This window comes from Corvus hawaiiensis, chromosome 6, assembly GCF_020740725.1.
Source record: "Corvus hawaiiensis isolate bCorHaw1 chromosome 6, bCorHaw1.pri.cur, whole genome shotgun sequence".
In the NCBI taxonomy this organism is placed as follows: domain Eukaryota; kingdom Metazoa; phylum Chordata; class Aves; order Passeriformes; family Corvidae; genus Corvus; species Corvus hawaiiensis.
Genome location: NC_063218.1, coordinates 9,861,567 through 9,888,767, shown reverse-complemented (window position 1 = coordinate 9,888,767; position 27,201 = coordinate 9,861,567). Strand labels below are relative to the sequence as shown.

Below are 27,201 nucleotides of genomic sequence, written 5' to 3'. Positions count from 1 at the left end.
TTGGGAACCAGTTTACAAGCAGTCTCAAAACAAATCATACCTTAGGCATTTAATTAAGGAAATGAATTTCCTTTAATATTTATTTCTACATATTAGTCTTGTCACTCTGAAAATTTATTTTCTCATTCCTCCTTCCTTTCTATGCTGTTGAAGATCACGAGCTCCTCAGACTACATACTTCTGGGCTATTATGAATGGCTTACTCATTGACAACTCGCAACGGTAAATGAAAAATTGCACCTGAATTCAAAATATTTCTTTGACGAGCACGATGTACTGTAGTCAAGGGATAGAAGCAATAAGGGCAGATTCCAGTGGTTTTTTGCCTTTACTCCCAATAGAAAACTCTCTTTTAAGAGGAATCTAATTATGTCAATATTAAAATAAAAACCCCATGAGACCAACCTTTTGAATAGATCATTTTTTAAAAGATGGTAATTGGGATGTGGTCTGATTTTATGAATTTTTTTGCCTCCATGCTTAACCCATGAAGATATTTATTTTTCATAATTTTCTAAGTTTGCACTAATAAGAACAGTTATTTTAAAAATGATAATGAAACATACACTAAATACACACCTGAGACTGTTATGATTTCAAAAAAGCTTTAAAGGAAAAACCAAATATTCAAAAGCTTTATGGGCCACCATAAGGATTGGCAGTCTCCTGCTTTGGTTCAGCAACACCCAGCCACTCAGCCAGCCAGTGTAAAGCATAACGTAACCAATTAATTGAAAAAGAAAAGCAGAGTAGTACAAGAACTTACTAATAATTTCCTGCATACTATCTCTTCGGATCTTTTTCTAGGTTTGCAAGAAGCACCATGTCATTAACTTCCCTTATCTATTTCTTCCTTCTTTTCAGTTCACACCCATCTCCCACACAAATCTTCTGAAGTTCCCTTCCCAAAACCCTGCACGAGGAACCACAGGTTCAAGTCACTCAAGCATCCTGAAACTGGCCAAGCTCCACCTTCTCCTGTGCATATTCCGGTCCACTCAATCATGTACTATGAACTCTCACGTATTTTCTACTCTTCTTCCTGTCATTCACCCCTATCACCTCTATCCTTACTCCCTCATTTTACTTCTCTTCTTGTACTTTGTTCCACCACTTTGTTCCTCTCTTGTCACAGTCAGAAATGAATCTGAGGTTAAAGCACCAATTGCCAAGGTCAATGTAACTTAAAATGTGAACAACCAGGATCCAGAGAGTCAAGAAAGTCTGTGCCTTAGCTTCTACTGTGGAGCCCAGAAGGGCTGGTTCTGACTTTGGCCATCAAAAGGGCAACCCATAGTGTTTTTTCTTGTATCCCACTACTTTCAATCATCTATTTATTAAAAAGTCAATACAGAGCAGCTACTGAAGATAATGCAGCAGATACCCCACCTTGCAGCCCAGCTACACTGTTTATTCTTTATATAAGCTGCCACTCTAAAACTGTTGTACAGATAAGGAACATTTTGGCCACATGACCTTTATAGACAAACTAAATAAAAACCAAAACAAAACTTTCTCTGAAGTCCTCCAACCTCCCTTCTTATGATGGTAAAAGTAACCATATCCTCAAGGAGAAAAAATGTGAAAGAAACTCTCTTTATCCAAACGGGGACAACACCAGTATATCAAAGGCTGGGGGGGTACACACACCCATCACCAAACCAAAACCCCAACCTCCCCCCAACACCACAGTACTATTAGAGGCAGAAACTGCAATAGAGAGAAAAAAATCCAAGAAGCAACAACTTTGAGCTCATGAAAGAACTTATGCCCCCCCACGTGGGATTCATTACAGAGAGACACAGTTTTGCCATGGCAAAAAGAAAACATCTTCACTACCCTAATAGGAGAGGACAGCAGAGGCTAGAAAGATACTGCAAGTTGCTCCTGAGAAGGCTTAAAATGGCTACATGGAAATGCAAAGTAAATGCTTTGGTTTTACTACACATAGTGAAAGACTCAGCTTTCCATGATCCATAGCAGTTTTAAGTTGCTAGTACTTCCTAGGGCACAGGAGGGAAAACAAAACTCATCTCCAGACTAGAGGTTTACCTTTGCAGAGCTGTCAAACCCCAGAAATCTACAGAGCTACATGACAAACAGAACTGACAGGTCTGGAACTAGGTATACGAGCATGTGGGCAAAAAGGGAGTGAAGTGTGTTATATAAACAAGCATTTTCCCAGAACAAAGCAGAATGACAACCATAAAATGAAAAGGGGTCAGTTAGAGTGCTCTCCAGCCAGTGAATTCAGACTGGGATCAGGGCTCTGACAATTCTCAGCCTCCCCAAACCACGGAGCTGTCACCACTGTGGGCCATCCGCACATTTCCTCCCCTGTGCAGCATTTACAGCAAAGGAACAGCAACTCTGGCTGAAGAACTCCAAACTGCCAGGGCAGGAAAGAAAGGAACAGCTTGCTTTTCCTGCTGAACCTACCAAAAGACTTCCTAATTCTCCAATGCTAATGTGGACATGAGCAGCAGAAACTCAGACGTGCACCATCTTTGCCTTATGCTGCATTCAAAATAACGTAAGTTTGGGGGATGCTCTGAAAAGCCCATGTGGCAACAAAGCTTTAAGGGTTGCTAGTGAGAATATCCTACATACACTTTTGGTGCCTGTCCTTGGCATCTCAGTAGTGATGAGGAAAACAGATGATCTGAGTTTATTATGCCAGTCCTGCATCAGATAGGTGAAAAGTACGTGACCTCCTTATGCTCTCTGAGGTCTATCAAGGAGATGGAGCATCTGCTGAAGATTAGTGATTCTGACCTCTGTACATTTCTGAAATATACTGACCCTATGTATCATCAAATTCAAGAATTTTAATAGATTTTTGACCACATTTTCCATAAAACCTGATCTTAGTGACATGCTCAACAAAGATAACTTGAAAATCCTTCATCTAAACTCATGTGTAATGCTATAAAAAAGACAAAAGAAAGCATCTGTTTTTATTTAAACTGAAATAGAGTTTTTGCTGATCTTGACATGGATGACATTATTTCCAGTTTAGTGGCTTTATCCACAGCTCAGCCTTGCATTTTTTTAATTGGGTCAGAAACATGCCGATAGCAGAAATCCATTTTAAAGAATCCAATGACAATAGCACGTGCCTTTTTTTAGCTTAATGGAAATGAACAAGCTAATTATACCCAGAAAAGATACCCAGAATACTGGGAATAAAGAAAACTCTACCTAGTGTGTGCTATCTCATGATAATAAAATAATCCTGAAATTACCATCACAAACAGAATCAGGTAATTTTACTTCCAAATGCTATTATAAAATATTATTGTATCATGCAAATAAATACACTAACAGTTTCTTACAATAAAGTTGCTTCAACTGCATCACAGCTTGCTGAAAAATGTCACATTATCTACAGTTGATAAAAATCTTAACCTCTCTCAATCTATACTATCTTGTTAGTAATTCCTCCAACTTGCTGATGGTTGAGTCACTCCGTAACAAAATGTTTAAAGTCTACTCAGTATAAGCTACAGACTCCAGATTTCTTGTTTTCCCATATTACTTTCTTAGTAAGGCTGCTATTTTAAGCAGAACAGCTAAGAAAAGGCAGAACTTAACAAAAATTAAAACAATGCTAAAATAGGTTTTCAAAATTAGAAATGGATTTAAGCATATATTGAACATCTGCTACATCTGAAATAGACTGCTTCTAAATTACTTCTAAGAAAGTAGCATCTGAAACTTGCTTATTTAAAGCAGTACTTTCTTCCTTGTCCTTGCAGCCACTTTTAAACAGCCACAAAAATCTTAAGCATGTTTATATTAATTTTAGTGTTGGCTAAAATACCCAGTAGCTGATTTTAATTAAAACATCAACCTCATACTCCTAAAAAAAGGATCTTAAAAGAGATAACGCATTCTTGTTGAAATATCAGTTATGCACAAAATCTCAGACCTTTTCACAACCGCAATCCTTTCACTCATAGTGATTTTGAGTAATAGACAAGTTACAATACACATTGAAAATACACTGTCTAGATCCTTTAGAAATAGCCTTAGAACTATATTTTTCTGGGTCTTTTCTAAAAGCAACAGCTTATTCTGATAGGATTGCCAAAGGTGATTAAGATGCACTTATCATTAGTCTGAATGACATGTTTAGCACCAATTTTGTGCTTATTCTTCCCTTAAGTAATTGTTTCAATATGAAGTTTTTCTGTACTGATGTAATATTGTTCATATGAGAACAGTATAATAAAACATTTCTAAAACACAAAAGCACTGAAAATAAGTATCCTGTAACTGAAAGATATGTTGTGACCTTAGTGTAAGACTTCCCACAAAACCAAACTGTCAAAAGCAAAAGTGGACCATGACATTAGGAAGTAACAAGCTTTTGATAAGGTCTTAAAATGTAAGAAGGATAGCAAATGCATGTAAGAAAATCTGATTAACTAAGAATTTCAATTCAGAGATAAGGAGTTACAAAACCTGAGCTGGTATGCATTCCGGTCATGTGACAACTAAACCCACAATCACTTAAATTAAGAGTTCAAAAGCTACACAGTACTTAAATAACATGTCCACCAAAGTGTAAAACTAACAAATTTTGAAAAGTAATTAATTACCTGTTCACTATTTTCCCATGTAATTGCAAGAGAGCACATCTTTATTTCGCAGCACTGCCCGTCAGCTGTAAACCTTTGCGATGCTTCAACACGCTTCAGCTCCATCTTTCCGCTATTTTCTGTCTACACTACTGGTTTAACAGCTTGTTGTGAACAAGCCAAATCAACAACCCTGCACATCTTACAAGTTCCTGCATGGTTTTTTGGCTCAGTGCAATCAACAGTAGGTAGGATGCCTTTTAATCCTACTCTATATGGGATAAAGGTTTCCCTGAACTCTTTATCGATATGAAAAGCTGTCTCTCTGCATTCATCAGCAATCAGCTAACGGAAAAGGCGAGTGGATTTTGCCAGCAGTAAAAGACCTAATCACGGCAAGATCAAGCCAGCTGTCAACTATCATCAGCTTGATTCATTGCACTTTTCATATTCAATGGAAAATGTTGAGCAATACACAGTTCTTTTGCAGTTATCAGGTTAAACTGAAAATGTAAGAATATAGACAATTTAGCTTTAAAAACACAAGGATTATTTGTTCCTTTGTATTTCTGTAGCATTAACAATGCTGGGCCAAAACTGAATACCAAAGAGATCAGGAAAATCATTGGGTTTTGTATGTAATTTTACTGGTTAAAGTGACAGCAAACCATACCACCTGAAACTTAACAGAGTTTCTTTATTAACAGAGACTGCCTAAAATAAAAGGTAAACAGTACAGTCAGAATAGATACCACAATCTTATGCAAATAACCTTTCCAGTGCTATTTGCTTTTCCTGCATAATTCAGATTTTTCTTAAATCTTGCATGCAACAAGATGAATACATGAGCCACCAATAAAGCTAAAGCATGTGTGCAATAGCATAAATCAAGAATCTGCAAGCCAGAGAAGACTGGAACAAGCCAAAACCTAGACCTAAGGGTTTTTAAATATTAAACATTACAGAAAATACTAAACCCCATTAACAATTTCTTATGTATCTACAAATCAGGATATCGTAGAAGATAAAACCCCAAAACACAAAAAGCTGTAATTTACCTTGTCAAACTCAGGAATGACATGCAAGTTCACCCTCTCTTCCTTCTTTCAAGAAAATAATTTGAGCATGATTCAGTGCACTTACACAAGAGATCCAGCCAAATGGGTCTCCATAAGGACACTGAAGAACTCTATGTCCAAGCACAATACAGTGACTAATCCAGCTGAATAAAGAACAGGCTTATTTTTAGCAAGTGAGTAAAGGTATGAGCTGTAGAGTAAGATCGTCCACTAGGAATACGAGAAGAAGAACAAGCTCAACTCCCTTGCTCCTAAATTAGCTAGAGGGACTTTCATTTCTCTCAGCTTTGATCTGAGGAAGACTGCAGGGGGAACAAACTTAACAACAATTAGATCTGGAGGCAGCTGCAGAAACAACAGAGAAATGGAAAGGTTCACTCGCCTGGGAAAAACATGCAGGTGGGAAATAGGTATGCCTGGTGTCCAGAGGCGAGATGGACAGGAAACTGAATGAACAAGTCAGTGAACATGGAAAGGTGCATCAGAGAAAGGAGGCCACAGCAGCACTGCGTAAGAAACACCACAGAGACCATGGAAAAGATGAGAGAAAGCACTGATCTGCAAACGACACAGAGCTCGAAAGGTGGACTGAAAATGAATAGCTGGCATTGCGTGGAGCAGTAGTGTGTCCTGCTCTGAACTGAAAGCCACTCAGAGACAGAGCAACAGTCCAAACTCTCGAACTTCCACATTTAACCTCTCGGAGCCATGCAGTGAATTTCATAACCTGTCTCCTGTAAAGATCTACAGAAATAAAGGAAAGGACAAGTCCCATCTTCCTTAAAATAACTGGATATTAAAATATTTGGCTTAACTAAAAATGATACTAATGTGACTGCAAAAGGATACAGCTGTGACAACGGGCATTGAAGTTTACAGTCCAGGTGTAAGGGCTGCACAGCAACACTTCAGAAAAATAACAAGTCTTTCAGTAACGTTTACTTTATGAGTTAATGTGTGTAATGTTATACGTCAGCTGAAACACTCATTCTAAATTGTTCTAACTTTATGTAAGGGCCAAGCAGCTCAGGATTTCTATGTGCAGTGACAACTGGAAGCAATTCTTCACATGCTTCATTTAGTTAGAAATCTAGGTTAAAGAGTGAATTGTATTGCTCCACGTCCACAACACAAACATAGGAAAATAAATACCATAGTTAGGGGTTGAACAAACATACAGACTTCTCCTCCCTGTCCCATGGATATCTGCAACCAAGTATTGCTGTAAAACTGCAAAGCCATGAGTGAGGAAAAGCAAAGCTAGACCTGTAAAAACAGGAACTAGAGGTAGAGATACAGTAAGTGGTGCAGTTTAGGTATTTTCTCCTTTGCAAAATGGGAACCCATCTGGTGGTTGTCATGGACTAGGAAACCACATATTCAGTGCCTATAACTTGTTGAACAGAACTCTCTCTGATGCCCAGAAGAACAGCAGAACTACAAAATCTGTACACTGCCAAGTGAGTATGTGTAAATGTCTGTATAACACAAGTCTGTATACTGTGACTCTCATATCCATGGCCATCTAGATAGATATCTGGCATCTAGACTGACAGAGATTAAAATTTATGTAAATATATGGAGAAGACAGAAGAAAACAGTTCTTTGACAATGTTCCAAGAATGTTTCCTGGTCCCAACTAGTCAAACAATCCTTAGATTCCTCAAACCAAATTAAGTCAGATGTTAAAAGTGAGTGTTAGTCATAAACTAATGCTATCATAACTAAAATTGTAACAGGAAAATAATCACAAAGTAAGTGCAATGAAACTGATGAAATTATTCTCATAAAAAGAGGCCTCAGAGGGAGATAAGAGGTCAAGAGCATTTGAATTCCCTACAGTTTCACAGAAATTCTTTCTGTGGGATCACAGAAAGTCTTGTAGAGACACTATAAACCCCTACATAACTATCCTTTACTGAGGTGTGAAAAGACTCGGATTTCTAGTCCAGCAAGAATTCAAAAGCTATTTGTATGTATTAAAATTAGCTTTACACTGTAATATTTTTTTCTGCTTCCTAATTTAATTTTTTTCCCTTAAATCCTTTAGTTGGATTCGTTTTTCTATTTTTTTCAAGAGCAACATACTGCCAGCTGTCTGGAAAATGCTTCAGACAGACTTTAAGAACTGTTATCAGTCTCTGGAGAATCCAAACTCTATTAACTCTGACCTAGGAACTGAACTAGGAGATGGTGCAGAAAGCTGCTGTAGGGACAGCAAGGCTCCCCTCTCTGACAGGTAAACAATTTCCAGAATCTATGTCTTACATGAGGGAACACCTCTGACAGCAGAAGTGGCAGATAAAATAACTTTTTGTCTCTAACAAAAACAACAGAGAAAGTTTCAGCAGAAAACTGGGAAAATTTGAATCTGATTTAATTACTCTTTTACTAGAAGGTCAAAATGTTCCAAGAAGCTTGTATGAATATTGCTTCAGAAAAAAATACTTTCCTGCAAACTGTTAGAATTCTTTATGCCTAAATTGTTTCAAATCATCTTTTAATGGAATTACTTTGCTTTGACTTTGCTATGAGACCCCTGAATCGAGATTTCAAGAGTGACGTAGTTTTTTGTTCATTTCAAACAAATTTGACTAAAACCTGTCTTATATGAATGGCAGCCCTTTCCAAGCACATCGTTAAATGTTATAAACAGAGTGCTTAATACTTACAGGCTTATATTAAATTGAATTTGCAGCTCAGCTTTGAAGAACAACTTCTATCCAGACTAAGCTCTTTATCCTTCAATAGTTTAAATGAGAAACTTCAAGCAAGTACATATAATGTATTTTTCATCTGAGTTTATTACTTCTGTTAAGCATCTGACTTGTTTGCCTTTTTTCCTCACAATTAGATTTTGTTGTATCTTTGCCTGACAGGTTAAGGAAACCTTTTAATTATTTTGTCTGTTGCAAGAATACTTGTAAATGCCCCCCCACGACAAAATGTACATTAGATGTTTAATGCTTTTTTATCTGGTCACACTAACATGAATCAAATGGTTAAAACTAATGAACAACATATAATTCTATTCAAGGATTTTGGCACCACTTGTAAATCCATCTAATCTCTAACCACAGAATGGGACAAGTCACACCACAGGCACTCAAAAGCAGCGTAGCTTTACTGCTGTCATGATGGAGTGGAATACAGAGACTGCATCAGAGGGTATCTACCCTCTATCAGCAAGCATACACTCTCTGAAATTAAATCAGTACTATGAAAATCTGCCTTGTGTATACACGTATGCAGAAGCGACTGTTAATGGAACTTCCCTAAGAATTCCCTCAGTGTAAGGGATACTAAAACAGCTGGACTACCTGTTGTAATTTTTGCTAAAAGCCTGATTTGAGACACTTTTACAGAAATAGTGAAGATGAGTTCTGTTATTGAATCAGCACAAAACTTTAACACTCAACTTCATCTACTGGTCACAGCTTCAAGACTAAGAAAATTTGCAGGAGTGCATGTCTCCAGTTTGGGATGATGGTGAAGATCTTTTCCTCTACACAAATTTCTTTTACACTAATGTTAACACAAATTCTGTAGTGAGATAAAATGAGGTTCCACTTTGTACTTCTTGGCAAAGACTTCAGTCAACATCCATTAGGAAAAAAGCTTATTGATATTACTCTCTCTAAATCGAAGGAGCAATTTTTGAAACAGCAAAAATAAGTTAAAAAGAAAATGGCACAGGAGACCACAAACTGACATTTTACGCTCCTCAAGTAAATGATAGTGAATAAAATAATTTTTATTTAAATAATATTATTTTATATATAAGCAACTACAGCAAATGAGTATTTCTTCATATACACACTGTTTTCATTACACTAATCTACTTTTATTCAGTCCAATACATTTGACTTCTGGCATGTTCCTGTACCACACTGTTTTTTCCCCCTGAGCTACATCTGTTTTCCTGTTTCTTGATCTTCAAGAAATTTCATCTGGACAACTGTCATCATCTAGTCAGTGCTCTTTCTGGGAGAGCATCATCTGATCCACGTCTCCTATCTAGGGCTGGCAGCTGCACCGGGATGGGGCTCCCCAGTCCCTCCCCTGTCTGCCACTGACCCCCAGTGGTTTCACCTATATTTGCTCTGCCTCACTGTTCACAGACTGCTGCTGCTACTATGGAATGATGCTTGGATCATGCTAGGACATCTGGAAGCAAACAAGACCCAGCACTTGGATGACCACTGTTTCACAGTCACCAATCACAGAATGAAAGAATGATTCAGGCAGAAAGGAGTCTCTAGGAGTCATCTGGTTCAGTATGCCCTGATTGGAGCAGTTCAGACTGCTCAGAACTTCATTCAGCTAGATCAAAATTCCACAGACTCTGAACAGTCTGTTCCAATGTCTGTTACTCTCAATGATAAAACATTGTTTTCCCCGTATTTATTTAGAATTCCCCTTGTTACAACTTGCATTCAGATCCACTGGCTCAGTCACACAAGCAAAAAAAAGGAAGAGGAAGAAGAGGCAGCTGTTCTCAGAGAAGAGAATCCCTCCTGAGACACTGTCCAATCTCCCTGGCGAAAGGAACTGTTTAGTTACGTAAGTCTGATCTTCACGCATCTATACCTTTGTGTACTGAAAGGGATCAGGTCCCGATTACAGCATAATTCCACTTCCAAGAAAAAAAGTTGTAAACAAAAGCAAACCCCAAAAGCTCACCTCCAGAATAACAGCACTTGTCAATTCACAAAACCTCACAGAGTTTTCCTTTAGACTTTGTTATGCAGAATGCAAAGCTCCCAGATGAATAGTTACAGGTAAGTATTCTTTTTACAACAATGCATGTTTCACTGCTCCAAGTGACTTAGCCTATTCTATTTTTAACTTGAAAGATAGTCTAATTAAATTTAATCATTTACATAATGTGATTTTAAGCTAACCATTATTTAAATAATTGCTGATCAAGCACATATAGTTTCCAAGAACAACCAAAAAAATCTTACTGCATATGACAAAATGCCAATTAATAGAATTATCTAAATTTAATTGGACAGATTGTCCAGAATTTTTCCGAGACTATTCGTTCAATCAGTAAAACTAACATTCATCTTAAAGTTTTCTATGCATGTCAAACTTACAGCTCTACCCGACATTAAGCAAAAAATCAACTATTTCATCATTAAAGCAGCACACATAATAAAAATATACCTGAATGCAGAGTATTTGGTAAGATTTGAGCTGTCTTCAATGTTCCATTGGTTTGTGTTGATTTTAGGGCCAGTCTAACATTCAGCATGCCAGCAACAATGAATAAGCCTAATGCATTACGTAAGTGTAAGCTGATTAAATCCTTGATCCTGAAGCCACCTCTTTTTCCCCCCCTCCCCCTCTAATTTAAAACTTAGCACAATTGAAAATCTTAGTTTTAAACACTTCCAAAACCTAATTTGTACCATTTTTAGCATAAAACCCACTACAGTTTCACATTACTATAACACCTTCAGGTTTTAGTCTTCTATTTTAATAAACCTGTTATTTAATACACTTTCCTAAACCTGGTAAAAGTCCTTTTTAAAGTGATCAGTTCCCTAACAAATTTTAATTTTGTGGCCAACTTTCGGGATTTAAAAAAAGAAAAAAAATATGTACTGAATGGCATGAAGATAACAATGGTACTCAAGTTACCAAGTCTAAGCTTTACCCATAAAAAATCACAGCAAATTCAAATCAGTACAGAGCCATGCTATCATAAAGCTTAGCTCTGCCAAGAAGTGAGATTTTAAGGCATGCCAGTCCTAATTTCCAAATATAGTATATCTCAAATGTAGTATATGAGCTACAACCCACATGGAGGAGCAGATCAGGGGAGGTCATGAAAGAGTTATGTTCCCCCAGCACTTTTAAGCACCATGATCTCACTACATTGTCAATATGACAATGGCAGCTGGATAAACGGATCCATGCAGCACAGGATATCAGCCAGTGCTCTCTACAGAAAAGGAACGTAGAAAGCAATACATGATTAACTGGTTTGAATAGGGGAAAAAATTCCTTCCCCTAGGTCCACATGCCATACATAAAACAAGCTGCAAAGGGAGCTGAAAACTGACTGAACAACTCTGTTGCTACATGGGAGTGTGTGTGAATTTTAGATAATTATCAGGCAGTACACAAGCACAAAATTGTTGAATCTGCACAATTACTTTTAACATTTTAGGGGGTTTTTCTTATTTAAGACTTCTCGGCTTGAAAAAACTGATTTGTTTGCTTCTAAACTTCAAGTATTATTTTACTCTGAGAAAGAGCCATATGCACATTTGTAAAGTGACAGTGCTTCATAGAGACAATATAACTATGAATTGGTGAGGTCAAATGTTTTTATTGAAATTTGAAAATGTTTAAAAATAGCCAACTATAGCTAGAGTATCCTGGTAAAGGCACCAGAATGGTCCTGAGCAAATGAGAACAGACTATGCTTTGCAGAATCTTCATTAGTGTTGAGGATGAGACGAGAAAACAGCAAGCAGAGTTTCAGCTCAGGAGTAGGAGGTTTTTAAGCCATGGCAGTTTTGAAAGAGATATACTATGTTTTATGTGTAAAAGAGAAAATGTTCAAGCCAGGAGTCACAGGTGGCCTATGGTATGTAATTTGTATTTTAAATTAGAAACCTAGTAATATACTAGTTTAAAAAACTCCACAGGTAGAAATTAATTAAGTGCATAAAAACAGTATAAAAAGATGGCTCTGAGGGGTATGTAAGCTCTTCTACCAGCATCTGAAAACATCCCGATCCACAGATATATCCTCATGTTTCAACATATAAGGGAATGTCATGAATCAGTCCCAGTGAGATAAATCAAAGAAAAGACATGTGGACAGGCAATACAAGTGTGAAAGAATAATGTGGCTTGGTTTTACTTCACACAGAATGAATAAAACAGATTAGAACATGAATTAATAAGACTCTGGGGCTTCTTGTATGACGTAATTTCTTTCTAGACAGAAAATTCAGAGTAGCTGATGAAAAAGACACGTTGTACCATTCACTTTCTAACAAAATCAAAACAAAGCCAAGATCAATGTATCTTTTCCCCAGTTCCCATCATTATACACCTTGAAAAGTAATAATTTTTAAAACACAAAGTATTTGAGTGGTGTTGATCCAAACCTTTAGGATTTATTACATACCCCATTCTCTGTACGTTTCTCCACAGGTATATTTATGCCATTTCTTTGATTTTGGGCTTGACGTCCACCTAAAAGTAAAGTATCACTCTTAGTGCAAAGTTCAGTTTTCAAAACAAATAGTTTTCAGTCTTGAGTCTGTTCTTCAATGTTCTGAGAATTCTGTTCAAGAATTTGTATGAAACTTTTACCTGTGGGTTTTTATTCTGCTAGTTCCAACTCTTTCTTACTGAAGTTACTTTTTGTAAGCAGTGAATCAGCAGAAATAAAGCTTTTACTTCACAGACTTCCTCAGTTAAAAGTACAGACATGCAGCTCTATTTTCCTAACTTCTCTTTGGGCAAAGATGTCCTGAAGGGCAATGTACTCAAGTTTTATAATTTGTGCCCATGAGAAGCAGTAGCTTCAACTGAATACTACAAATTAGTATTAGTAGAGGAAGCTTTTCTAATTTCTAACTTATAAACAACTTTAATCTACAAATTGATCCATAGATCAATGACGAATTAAAAAGCATTGCATGCATGGTTCAGAAACAATGCTTTCCTTGTACACTGAAATTCTTTGGCTTTAGGTGTATCTTAAATTTCTTAACATACTTTATATTTGTATTGCCCAAAGGATAGCTGGCTATTTTACAAAGTACGTAATTAATACAAAATTCCCTCACACATTTTTGGGTCTGCTACTTCTGCATTCAAAACAAGCAGGAACCACTTAAAAATAAGAGAAGAAACCTCAGCTGAAAGCAGGAAGGACTCAGCAGAGACTTGAAATCCTGTTGTTAAAAGTAGTCAGATTAGATGAATGAGTCGGGATAATCTGGGCATGCAAACACACCTCACCGAGACACCTTTCCCGTCCTTCAGACAGTCTGACAGCCATTAAGTCTATAATGCACAGCCTCAAAACTCTCTCATAGATTAAGTACAGTCTACACCAGTAAGTTCAGAAAACTAAAACACTTCTATTTTTTTAATACAGACTTTTAAGAAAGCCCACTTCATAGGGCACTGTTTCATATAAAGGCTTCTCCTATAGAACCAAGCAGACCAGCAATTTTTCAGGATGTAAATTATCACCACTATTAAATATACCTTCATGAAGTTCTGAGAAAGTAAAGGCACTGAAACCTCTGCCAGTGATGTCTGGCAGATTTGAGTTTTTAAAGGAGGCAAAGGAATTTACCGAGTCTTTCTCTGTGCAACTGAAAGAACAGGAGGTCAAAAAGAACCATTTCACCCACTCAAAATGTAGGGACTTTCTCTCAATAAGAAAAAACTACAAGTCTCTAATATCCACCAACTTTTTTGGATCCAAATTAAGCAAAATACAAATGGATTTTGCTATTACTCAACAGACCAGCAGAAATTATTCTAAAGAAGAGAATTGGAGAACAAGAATAAAGGTGCCCCTGAGGAAGGTTCAAAATGGCTTAGGTATAAGGAAGTTGTATTACATATAACCACTGAAGTTCACTGAATGAACTGAAAGCAAAACTCATTTCAGAAATCTTTTAAATCTGTTTCAGTAACAGCACTACAGGATAAATATACTTACTCTGTTCATTGTTTTCAGCTGGTGACTCTTCATGACGAAGAAAAAATTTCACCTCTTCCCTGCGGGGCCCCCACTTCTGTAGGTGGTCATACATCATGTGGTCAAAGGGTATGGGCCGCTCTAAAAGTACCAGACCAAAAAACCTCATCACAACTCCTTAAAATCAAGCAGGTTTATACCAAACTTTTATTAATGATCAGAATGTCCTTTTTGGTAGCAATTCAATATATCCAATGTATTTTGTCTTACATGAAGTCTAAAAAACAGGCACCAGCAGACATTGGATGGATGGTATTAAAAGCTGGCCTGTTACTGTAACACAGCACTACAGAACCAGCTTGCAAAACCATACCAGTGTTCAGAAACCCTAACTTAGGAAATAGCAACCTTGCTCCCCATCACCACCAGATGGGCAATCTGTTCTATTATTAAAACGATTCATTCAGTTTGAGCCTCTGGATTTCCACTCAGACTAAAAGCCTTATCATTCTATTGACATTTCATCTCCTAAGCACTTGAGCAGGTACTCCCACTCTAATACACTTTGCTAGACACTAACTTCCAGTATCTGTGAAATTACTGGCAACTCTTTGAACAAATAAAGACTAACTTCTATGCAACAGTCAGTCTCTTTGCTTTTCTCCAAGAAAACAGAAGACATTCTCATAGAGTAATTAATTCTTCTAAACTGATCAAAAAAAATACTAGTAGGAGGCTGCACACTATATATTTAGTATTTCAAAATGGAAATACATTTAAGAAGACAAGTTTTTCCCTGTTTCCATAATTACACTTGCATTTATTACCAGATGTTTTTACTAAGATAATAAAATTTCCATTTTAAGATTTAATACTAAGCACCAAATTACATCTTCTAACCAGAATAAAATTATATTATATACTATACTTTGTTGTTAAAAGCAAAATGCTTTTGGCCTTCAAAACCCAAACCACATTATCTCCTACCAGGAAAAGCACCACTAACAATTTGTTATCCATTTCATACTTCACCCATTTGACATGAGAAGACAAAATGATACAAAGATTTAAGAGAAATCTTGGGGAAAGCTTGGGAAAACCAAATCACAAATATACCTTTATGTAATAAAATTTACCTAAATTTATATGCATTACCAGCTACATAGATGTACATGTCTTGATACTCTTGGGATACTTAACTGCAGTGCTTAAACAATACATTTTTATCAATTGTTTCACAATGCATTTAATACAATAAACTGTTTTGTCAAAATATGTCATGTCAAATAGGTATGTGATTAACATAATTTAGTCACAGTTAGATCTAGCTGCTTTCAGTAGGGAAGGGTCATTTAAACCACAAGCTAATCATATTCATCAGGTGACTGGTTACTTATCTTTCTGAAGGAAAAAAAAAAAAAAAAAAAAGACACAAAACAAACTCCAAAAAAACCCAAACCAACAAACCACCCCCCCTAAACCAAAACACAACAATTGCATTAGAAAAATAAATCATTTTCTTAACTTCTTCCTGTTCCTCAAGTAGCATCCCAGAAACATTGTCAATAATGTTTGAGCACACAAGAATAAGGTCAGTGGCTTATTACTACTCAGTTCTTGAAAAGGTATTTTAAAAACATGATTTTCAGGTTTTTCAACTCCTAAAGTGAAGTAAGGTTTCAAGTGCTTTGAAGCATATCCACTAAAATTGCAGCATGAGTCTTCTAAAGATCACTGAATGTAAAAATATTTAAGTGGTTTAGTTCAGCAATTTTAGGACACAAGATACGAATCTTTAGGAATTTCTCTCGAACAGAAAAATTGCCAGGTAAGCCCCACTAGAACAGGGCAGGGCTAATTCTGGAATGGTGAGGAGTAGCTGCAGCTTCCCTCCTGGTTAAGCTGGTTTCCCATTAAAAGTAAGGCCCTGATCCCAGGAGCTAGTCAAAGTAAGAGGTTTCATTTACATAATGCACCTTCAATAATTAAGACTAATATTTTTCAGACATGACAATGGAAAGAAATGGCAAAGACATTTTCTACTAGTTTAGCAGTTCTTTCACAAAACCAGTTTGGGATGTTATCCTAATGTAGACAGAAAACAGGTTGAAGTAGTAACAGCATCATCAACATCACTGAAACAAAGAAAAGAAATATGGAGCAGCACTAACCATTCTGTACTACATGAAACAAATTCAAGAAACAAAGAGGAAGAAAAATGGACATTAACACTTAAGACATGATGAGAATTGAAATTCCCATTGCTTCCCTCAGTTTAAATCCTTTAAGTCTACAAGAACTGCAAGAAGAAAGCATGATCTTATATTTGCAGTATAATAGTACAAAGAGATATTTTCTGAAAATCCCTGTTCTTTAAGAACAAAAATGAAAACAAAACAAAGAGAAATGCTACAGTTAAATTTTTCCCAGTTGTTATAGCTTCAGAAATATTTGTCAGTAATTGGTTTCTCAAAACTATTTCAAACTTCAATTTTAATTTTTTTAGGAGTTTAAATAGGACAGAGCATTCTGAGAGCAGGAAGAAAAGGTTACGAGGAGAATAGGTGTAGAGTAATAATAAAAAGGTTGGATCCTTATACTTTAACACATCAAACATGATCTAGAGAACATTTGTTTTCATGAGTAATAAAGCAGAAAACCATGATAAATGCATATATTCATACTTATCTGAAAAAACTGCCTTAGATTTTAAGTTGGCTCAAGATTCTAAAACATTTTTGAGAAATGAGCTATACTCCTTTCCTTTTAAGTAGAAGTTTTGAGGATAGGCTACTTTTAAGGATTCCAAAACAAAACACCCTGTGAATCTGAAACACAAATACTGCACCCATGTTTCAGAAAAGAGTTAAAAAATCCTTCTGGTGGAGCTACAAATCCACGACTTAAAAGTAAGTTTCAGTCTTCAAAATCTATTTTTTTCCTGACTTCAAGGATCCTGCTATGTGTAATAAACATATTTATGCCTCCTCTACATGAACCCAGAATAAAAAGTAATAGATTATCTCCTTAGGGTAGTTCGCTGTGAGATCTGGACTGAGTCTTTCCCTGCTCAGGTTTGCAGAAGTACACTCCGAGTAAGAAACCATTTCTTTCACACTCTCTTGCCTCCTATGTTACCATCACATTGAGGAATACCAGTTATAACCAATTGCTGAAGGGCATTCCAGGTGTAAATGAACTGGATAATTCGTACTGGGTGGATTTAAAGGTTGGAATCAATTGTCTCTTTAAACATATTACAAGTTCCTGGCATCAGACCTGTCTTTTACCCTCCTTACTGACTGCTATTTGCAGTAACAGCGGAATGAAGAAGAACATTCTGGTTTCTTCTCCTCTTATGGCATGAGAAATCCTTGCAAAAAGAGGAAGCTTCAAACTGACAAAGCGCAAGGTGGTACAAAGTCCAATATATCAGGCACAAATGCTACTGACTTTTTCAACTACTACTCATCTCAAGAAACACAAAAGCAAACAGATAAAAGCTACAATAATAAATAAACCAATGTATTTTCCAACAGCTAAGTTACTGTCATCTTCTGCACTGTAGAAATCTTACATAATTTTTAGATTTTAGTAACATTTTTCTGGAAGAAAAATGGTCTCTCATCCTCTAAATATAAAATGAAGTGTTTCTCATTTACTTGTACATACACATTCAAAACAGGAACGCTATTAAAAGAGACAGTATTTTCTTAGAGCAATAGAAATTAGAAAGGCTTTTAGGCATGCAAACTGTTATTTGTACCTGATAATAAGATTACAGTCCACAAGTCCCAATGCTTTGAATTTGAATGGACATATATTATTCAGTCGGGCTACCTAAAAGAAACTGTGGCTACCTGTAGAGCAGAGGAGTTAAGCACATTCACAAGAGGCCAGGTAGACAGCACTCTCTTATGGAGAGAGGTGCAATTTGTCATCTGTGCCACATGGAGAGACTGTCAGGAAAATAGACCACTTCTGGTGTGTGACGAAATGTAATGTGTTTTTTCAGCCCATGATTTTCTGTATTAACTTTTGTTTTGAATTTTACTTTCCAAAATGTCCTCGGAAAGAACACTTGCGGAACTCTTGAGGATAAGGGTGAGGGATCAGAGACAGTGTAACAGAACAGATAAAATATGCTTTTTCACTGGCACAACATGCAGCAGTTTTATTGCAAATTGCCTCACACTTCCCACTCAGAACCATAGTTTAAAGTTTTTTGTTTTAACTGTCGCATTTAACTGTTCAGACTCTTGTTTTCTACATCAGATCTCTACTCCAGGCAAAATTATTTTTAAAAACTTCAGTGGAAAGAGTTCAGTTTAGCTCTCAGAAGCAGCAGAAGGAAAAATTATCAAATTTTGCCCACGTCGTTCCACTGAGACATCTATGTGCCCTAGACTTTGGGTCAAGAAGCTGAGGTTGCAGATTTTGTATCCTGTATTTAAGAACAACAAAATAAATGTTTGTGCTGAAATTCCTGTCAGAGAACCTTAAAACCAGAGTTTGGGGTGCAGGATACCCTTTTTGCTGACACTACAGGCCTTTTTGAAAGACCAAAAAAAATACGTGAGTGTTCTATTTTTTCTTTCATTCTCTCCACCATTTTCTATTCTACACTTTCAGTGGAATAGAGCTACAGAGTTATCATCTTGGGAATTCAGAAAGCAAAGCCACCTTTGTGAAAACACCTTCATGCGAGTTTTACCAGAATCTCTGTGCTAACAATGGGCTCTGGGCAGGCCTCTGCTCCTACACCTACGTGTCTGTATGAAGATCTCCACTTCAGAAAACTGGGTGAGCTCCAGTGCTCAAAATTAAAAGAAAACAACCAGCTGAAATCAGTCATCTCCTTTTTTTCTATTCACAGTAATATCCAGATCTCCATTGACTTTACTGGGATCAAAGACAGGTAACTCTCAGGGCAGATGCCCAAAATTTAGTCTTAGTGCCTGCATCGCAACTTCCTGGATAAATTCGATTTCCCACTTTATAGAAGCTTTTATCTTTAGATATCTTACACTTTGAGAAATAAAGTATTATACCCCCAGATAACATTTAAGATTGAGAAAATATTTGATCACAGAAAACCTGTGCTTCTAAGGTCCAAGGTTTGCAAGGTGTAAGTGCTCCAGGAAGATGATGTAGATCACTTTTCCAGTTTCCAGTCACCCTTTGAAGCTAGTTGACAACATTCTTTCCTACACCTTTTTCAGAAGTACACCTTCAAAAGTATTGTGAAAGCAGAAGAATAAATAATACCATGTATGTTACACTTTCACAAATGAGTGATTGGAAAATATTAGGAAGATTGGAGTGTCATTAAAGTCTGCAGATCCATTTTAGAAGTCTATGATGCACTTGGCATCATAGACTCCATAATCCAAATTTCCAATCTGAAAAAGTTTTAACCCTTCTTCAAGTTCTATCCTTAAAGACAAGTTTCTAACTAAGCATATACTGACTTTGTATTCCTAGAATTGCAGGCGTACAATTCTTAACCTTTCCCCTGTTCACTCTTGCCTAAACTATGAGTTTCCATCCAGGTAGGAAAGAACTTCTTGAGGTACCTTTTCCTTTTACAAAGTCTTAGAACAGTTTAGAAAAAGATGAGGCATAGTTTTCCTAGGAGGAAAATATTCTAGATTGCCAATATGTAAAAGTTCCAAAGGCATCTGAATAATACCCATTGTGTCTGCCTGGCAAAAAGGCCCCAATCAAAATAAAACACCTCAATGCAAAATTTAAGAATTCAGTATCCAGTTATGACCTCATCAGTCTTTATACAGAAGAAATTACATTAAACAGGGGTCACTTTAAATACTAAGAGATAAGAAGGGGGGATTGGAACTAGATGATCTGTCAGGTCCCTCCCAACCCAAACCATTCCATGGTCCTATTCTATGATTCTATGAACATGTCTGTTATCCTCATCCATCCACCAATTCTACTTAGATCCATACACTGATAAACTTTGTTTAATAAGGTTTGTACTACATGCAATTGCAAGAATCCATTTAAAAACAGAATCCACCATGCATGCACTTTGACACATTCCTGAAAAAAACTACCTGCCTCACTATTCTGTTAAATAATAATTGCAACACAAATAGGATATGGACACTGCTACCTGCCCCAAGAGGGGCTGACAAATCTTTGAGAGGAAATGTTCACGAATAGGCTAGAGATACTAACTATGTTCCATTCTGGCATAATGCTGTCTGCAGAGCATCTACTGTTCATGACACAGAAAGAAAAAAAAAGTCTATACCCTTTCTTAAATTTCAGTTTGTGTTCACATGCTAACAGTGAAGAAATAGGACTGGAAAGAATGCAGGTGGTGATCTGCACCCACTGACTGAGATCTCATCCTGAGATTCCCTACTGTCATTTAAATACCCTCCCATCCTATTACAAAAAAAGAAATACAGAACACTAACAGACCTTACATATGCATTTTATCAAATGCTTCAGACTGAGGAATAAAACAGAAAAGAAAAAAGTGTCAAGAATTACTAGACTACTAGAAGAAAAAAATCAGAGTACAATATGTAATTGAAATAATTAGTATTGAGAATTCACTCTTTTTTTATAATTGGTGCACATATTAAAATCCATTTCCAGTTAACATTTTACTTACCATTTCCACGCCATACTTCAGCCAGATGGCAGCTTCCTTCTCCAGGCTCTTTGCAAAACTCCACCACATCGCGACAGGTTGTTTCTGGTGTAATTGGAACTTCTGTCAGAATCTGTTCATTGTTGCTCAGAAACACAGTTAATATCATCTGAAAGAAATAAAAAGAAAAATAGCAGAGTATTAAAAAAAGGACAAAAATAAGATTACGGGTAATTTTTTTCCCCTCTGTAAATGGAAATGTATGCCTACTATGTTCCAAAGTAGTTTTCAGTCTCCTGTAACTTTAACAAAGATTTAGTCCTTTGTGTTCATTTTTTTTGACAGTACATTGAATTGACAATTTTTTTTTTATAAAAGCTTGAGTTGAAATGCTTTAGTTCTGTCTGAAAATAAGGCTGAGAGGAAAGGAACAAGTTTCAGCTATGTTAGATGCTTGAAATCATAGCATTTAAATGTTGAAAATAAATGCACACTTTGGCAGAGTAACCACAAGCTTCAGGATGTACTCAAAGACAAATATTCCTAAAATGCACTAAATCCTCTGAAAGACACCTGACCCTAAGCTCCTGCTTAAAATTAAATGAATAATTTTATCCATTCTCTCTGCACCTTAATTCCCATCTGTAGTCACAACACTGTTCTGTAAACTCATGGGGAAGGAAAAGAGAGAACATCGTATTTTAGAAGGCAAAAAATACCGTAACAATAAATGGCCCTAAATAACATGATAAAATTAATAACTTTGCTTGCAATTAAAGTTCTTCCAGATCTTTCCCATAAATAAAATGTGGTGTCACATATTGAACCTAATAACAGCTCTTCATTAAATAAGCACTCTTCAGGTAAATAAAAGTTGTGCTTCAATTTGCATAGGCAACTCTTAAGAACATTCATAATACTTTTATCTGTGGGACACATACATCAGCCAGACTGGAGACTGACATTAATAACAGCTAGATAATGAGTGAGAGCAGTCTGCTTTAGAAATAGACACAGGACAAATTCCAAGAAAGCCCAGGCTTCAAGCTCTCAGTCTCAGCAGTCCTCCAGGTTATTTCAGTCCAGGTTTCTACTCTCCCTTAACCTGCCAAGTTTGCATGCTGTGTCCTGAAGTATTCAAGTACCTACACATCAACACAAGAAGCAGTCAAACAGAACTGAAAATATACCAGAATTCAGCCCTGAGTTTTTCCAACAGCAGCATAAAGGAAGCCATAGTAAAAGCTGTAATACAAGGTGGAGGAAGCTACAGGATACAGCCAACAGATAATAATGAAAGTGCCTGTAACCACCTACTGTAAGCAGCTCAAAACATTATTGTTCCCCCAACAGAAGATTCAGACAGTCTCAGTATTCAGTGGCTGTGGTTATATACCAAGTACCTGATGTGGAATCTACTAGTGGAATTTGACCTCATATTTAAGAAGAAAGGGTCACATACATGAACATAAACCAACAGGATTAGAAGAAACCTTAAGAGGTCATCTAATGCAGTCTCTTGGCCTCAGGCAGGATAAACTATACCTGTATTATTCTGCAGAGATGCTTGTCTAACCTGTTCTGAAAAGCCTTTCATGATGGAAATTCCACCACTTCCCTATGCCATCCACCCCAGAAATCCAGGATTCCTGTTGCAAGAGGAAGTTTCTTGAAGTCTAGCTAGAGTTTGCCTTACCACCATTTAAACCCCATAGTTCTTCTAGCCACAGGGGTAACAGAAAACATATTTCTTCCTCTTTTTCCCTCTGCACTTAAATTTAAAGAACATGCAATATGTAAGTAAATTAAGTAACTTAAATTAAACGACACCAGTTTAATGAAGTTATTAGTGCCAGTATTCTGAACAGTTTTCCCATAACACTTGATAGCAGTTTCAAAATAAAACCCAAGCTCCTGAAACTTTTTGAGAATACAAAAAGACCCTGTCTTTACAGCCTCAATCATTTGCATTAAAGACCTATATTCTTGGTATGAAAGGATATATAAAATGTCTTAACATCATGTGATTTTACATAGTTTCCAAGTTTTTATTTCCTTATTGCTGTAAAAGTCACACTGGCCCAGAAAACTTGTTTCATGTCTTCAAGATTATGTATCTGCTTCTGCAGATGGACCAAAAGAGGAAGAAAAGCCTTGTAGGTGTGAGTTATCCTATTTATCTCAGTCACTTCTCCATAAATTCCAATCTCAAGCACTACACAAATTCACAGTCCCCTTGGCAACACCAGGATAAAGTTTGCTGTACCTCAACCACACCACTTGACTCCCTCAGCTCAGAGGGCATCAGTATCGTCTTCTACAAAGCTGGGTGTCACAGTTTCAGCCCAGGGAAAGGTATCTCACTAATGAGGAAGCAAGGTGCCACAGCCAACTACTGCTGTAACACTCCTCAAGGAAATTTGATTAAGTAAGGACTTATTTTTAACAGGTTGTCTGAGCAATACTAAAGGAACTGAAACACTGTGCTGCAAAACAAATATCCTGAAACATACACAGGAAGACTCAAAATATTGCACATTATTAATATATTGCAATATTAGATTTTCAAGGCAGTATCATAGCTATTAATTTTTGTGGTGGAAATGGATAAGAATCAGAGGTATTACATAGTGATAAAATACAAATTAGCATTGATGGAGCCTGGAAATTTGCTGCTGAAAAACACAAGTGAAGCATACATGTGAAATACCCAAGTATACCCACTGAAGTAAACAAGTTACAAGAAAAAAAACATTCCTAGCCAAAGATTAGGACACAAACGAACTGATAAATCCTTTCTCATTTTAAATTGACTTCTAAATAGGAGCAACTAAATAAAACCCATCTTGTAAAAATGTGATCATAATCACTGTAGCATTTCTTTGATAGTCTCTCAACTCACAGCTTTTAATATGTGAACACAATGTCACACAACAGGATCAGCCTAACATTCATGAGCAAATCACCTCAGGGATTCTAAATCATGTATTTTTTGCACCATAAACATCAAGCTCCAAACCTTACACTTCATCCTTCTCACCACACACATAGGTATTACCTGTTACTCTCCTCTATGGCTCCTGCTACAAAACCAATGGTTTGATTCCAACTTTCACAATTTCATGTCTTTTCCGTACCAAATAAGCTACAGCAAACCTTCCAACCTGACTTCAAAACTGTCATCTCATTTCTCAGCTTACAGATGACCTCCTCCTAGGACAGATTTGGAAACAGTACTCTACCCAAAACTTCTCTGTCCCACAGATCCTTGCCTAATAGTTGCACATATTCCTCTTAGTATGGCGTCTCCCCTTGATCCATTCCCTCTTCAAAGCATACTTCCTGTATTATTTAAAGGACGTATTTTATCATCCCTGCAGTTCTCAAGGAGGTGGAAGTAGAGATAAATCTACAAGACCATTTTCCTTGCTTGTTATCTCACCTCTTTCTACAGCTGAATAATGTCACCGGCAAAAATTTCAATAGACATCGTTCAGAGAGATGACAGTTTTATCTATCTAGACCTGATCTCCTGCTAAGGAAACTGAAATGTTGGCAACTTCGATTGACTCTTATGAATGCCTAGCTGTCAATTCAAGTTCCGCAAGGCTGTAACACAGTCCTTAGCCATGTTTCACCAATGATTCCCTAGATTTCATTCATCATAACACACAGGTACCCATCACCCTGAGCTGTAGTATAGACATCTCTGACACAAACCTCAGTCTTGTGTCTCAGATCTATCTCTACTTTTCCTGTACGATATGTAAAACAGAGAAAGGTGTTTTTTCCATAAAGTGGTCCAGCTAATGCTCTCAGTTTGCAAACTTGCAAATAAAGGTTTCCCAGCTTTTCACTGGTGTGCCTTTTTCACTCGTGTCAACTACCACAACAAAAATCACCCTTCATGCCTGCAGCCTTGACCCAGCTGCCTTTCTGTGTCAGTCCTGATAAGCACAATTTATTTGTCTTCACTTCCCCATTGGGAAGTGCAATCTTCTTTCTTATCATTTTTCACTCTATCAAGAAATTTATGTCAAATTGGCCCTTTACACCTGTTTCTACTCTCCATGTGCTTAATATTAACAGGTGGTTTTATGGTTTCCTCACTGTTGTCCACCATGCCTTATATGCACCTGCAAAGCAACCTCATTATTTCCCTTGGAGACCCTCCTTTGCTGTTCTGGCTAAACACTTAAGACACAAGTCTAAGTCATTATTATGCTGAAAAGTGCTGCCAATGAGGTGAGAAATACTGTTTTGTCTCCTTAGAGATGAACTGGATGGTTACAGAAGTCTTTCTTCATCCCTAACCAAGATTCCAAGAGCTGCACAACAGAGATGCATTCAACTTGTCTACCACAGCAGAGATCCCACAGGGTCACAAATGCCTTACACACAACTATACAGAAACAAACCATCTTTCAAATGAGTCTGATGGCCTTTGCTCTAAATGAGCTTGGTCAGGCTGTCCTAGAATCCACCTTGACCTCACTACTTGTGTTGTGCTACTTCAGTAGCATTCCCCTAGTACAATGTGCAATTAGTTATGACTGGAATAAAACCAGACCACCACCACCAAAACAGCTGGTGTAGCATGTTGATTCTTAGTTAAGATATGGTCTAGAAAGCCAAAATTCCAACTGCTGAACAAAGTTTTTGCCTCACCGTTTTTCTACAGTCTTACTGAAAAAAACCCAAACATTTCTTTAATCTTCAGCTAGTGAATTAAAAAGGTCTACAGTTAAGTAAATCCTCTTTAATAATTGTTGTGGAGACAAGAACTACATCTCACTCAATTATTACCTTAAGCTACCAAGACCTGAAACTCTGCAGCTTGAGAAGAAATAAATTGTACACCCACACCTCCATTGCTTTATGCCAAAGCTAATTTACTAAGTCAGATAGCTGATAACAATATTTATTGTAAAAACAACAACAAAGTCCACATAAGTAGGTATTTCCTGATACCCTACTTACAGCAAATTGAGTTATTTGATCTATCAGAAAGGAACCAGACAAGTACTATTTCAGGACAATGTGAAACATTAGAATTGAAAACAAGTTTAAGATTATTTTCTTACAGTAATATTGACATATTCAACTATAAAAAATGAAAGTGAGTTCTGTCGATGAAGATGGGGAACTACTTTGTTGGCTTTTTATTTTATGTACAACCATTTTTTAACTAAACCCCATGTTTCCAATCAAAACCAGAGTTCCTGGTAAAAACTGATCTGAGAATCATTACTTTTCCTGCATGTAATTTTATGTCCATAGTTTAAAAAAGGAAGACACATCTAGGAAAGTTTAAAAGCAAGATCACTCAAGCAGAGGACCAAAGACTTGGAAAAAAACAACCCTGCAACCCAAGAAAATGAAAACCATGAATTTTTCTTTGTGCTATCCATTACTCTCATTATCCAAATTTAGAATGCCTACATGATATTAGAGTGGATAATAGAGAATTTTTTTTAATAACTTCTGTCAATTTAAGAATTATCAAACATATGATTGCAAGTTAAAAATATACTGGGTATTTAATACGGCTAAATTCACACACTACTGTTTAGTCATATTGGACTCTCTCTTTGCCTTTTTTGGTCTTTAAACCAGCCTAGAAATTTCACTGTATAAATGAACAACAAAAAAACAAACAAAAAACCCTTCTCTTCCAGTAGATCAGTGAACAGACATTTCAAATACAAAGCTGATACACAATCAACTTAAAGTACCAAACTGTTTCTAATAGAAATCCCAACTTCAATCCTTCTGTTTCACAGGAACTGGAAGGCATTATCTTCTCACCATACATTTTCCCCTAACAAAGAATTCCAGAACATTCATTCATGATCTTGTGCTTTGCCATTTCAGAACTTTTAGAGGTGCCTACAACTACAAGATGAGAACAATCAGCGAAGAAAAGACCTGTTCAAAGTGAATCTCTCTTGAACAGTAGAGACCTCAACATCTGCCAAGAATTTTAACTTTTGATTTTGCTAACTTGGGAGTCCCAGGAGTTTGCTATATTCAAGGTGCTACTACGATAGTTTTAACTGAAATTTCCAAAGCCCTCTCTTACTGAAATGTCATAGCCCCATCAATCAAACATGAACTTTGAGTAAGACTAAGGATTTCAGCTCCTAGAAAAATTATAGAATGAGAGGCAGGCAAAATGTGAAAATGTAAAAAATCATCCCTTTGGTGATGAGATACATCGATATG

General features: G+C 36.7%; 1 protein-coding gene across 7 annotated transcripts in view; it reads right to left on the bottom strand.

Annotated features, from left to right (window-relative positions):
- PPP1R13B (protein phosphatase 1 regulatory subunit 13B) overlaps positions 1-27,201 on the bottom strand; it is a 69,563-nt gene that overhangs the window by 22,511 nt on the left and 19,851 nt on the right. For 6 of the 7 annotated variants that reach the window (XM_048308428.1, XM_048308431.1, XM_048308430.1 and 3 more), the window contains exons 2-4: positions 20,998-21,145; positions 14,373-14,492; positions 12,816-12,883 (exon numbers count right to left, since the gene is read on the bottom strand). In XM_048308428.1, coding sequence (XP_048164385.1) covers positions 12,816-12,883; positions 14,373-14,492; positions 20,998-21,145 — 336 coding nt within the window. Of the gene's footprint in view, positions 1-4,604; positions 4,725-12,815; positions 12,884-14,372; positions 14,493-20,997; positions 21,146-27,201 lie in introns of those variants that run through there. The other variant, XM_048308434.1, reaches the window with a different exon arrangement.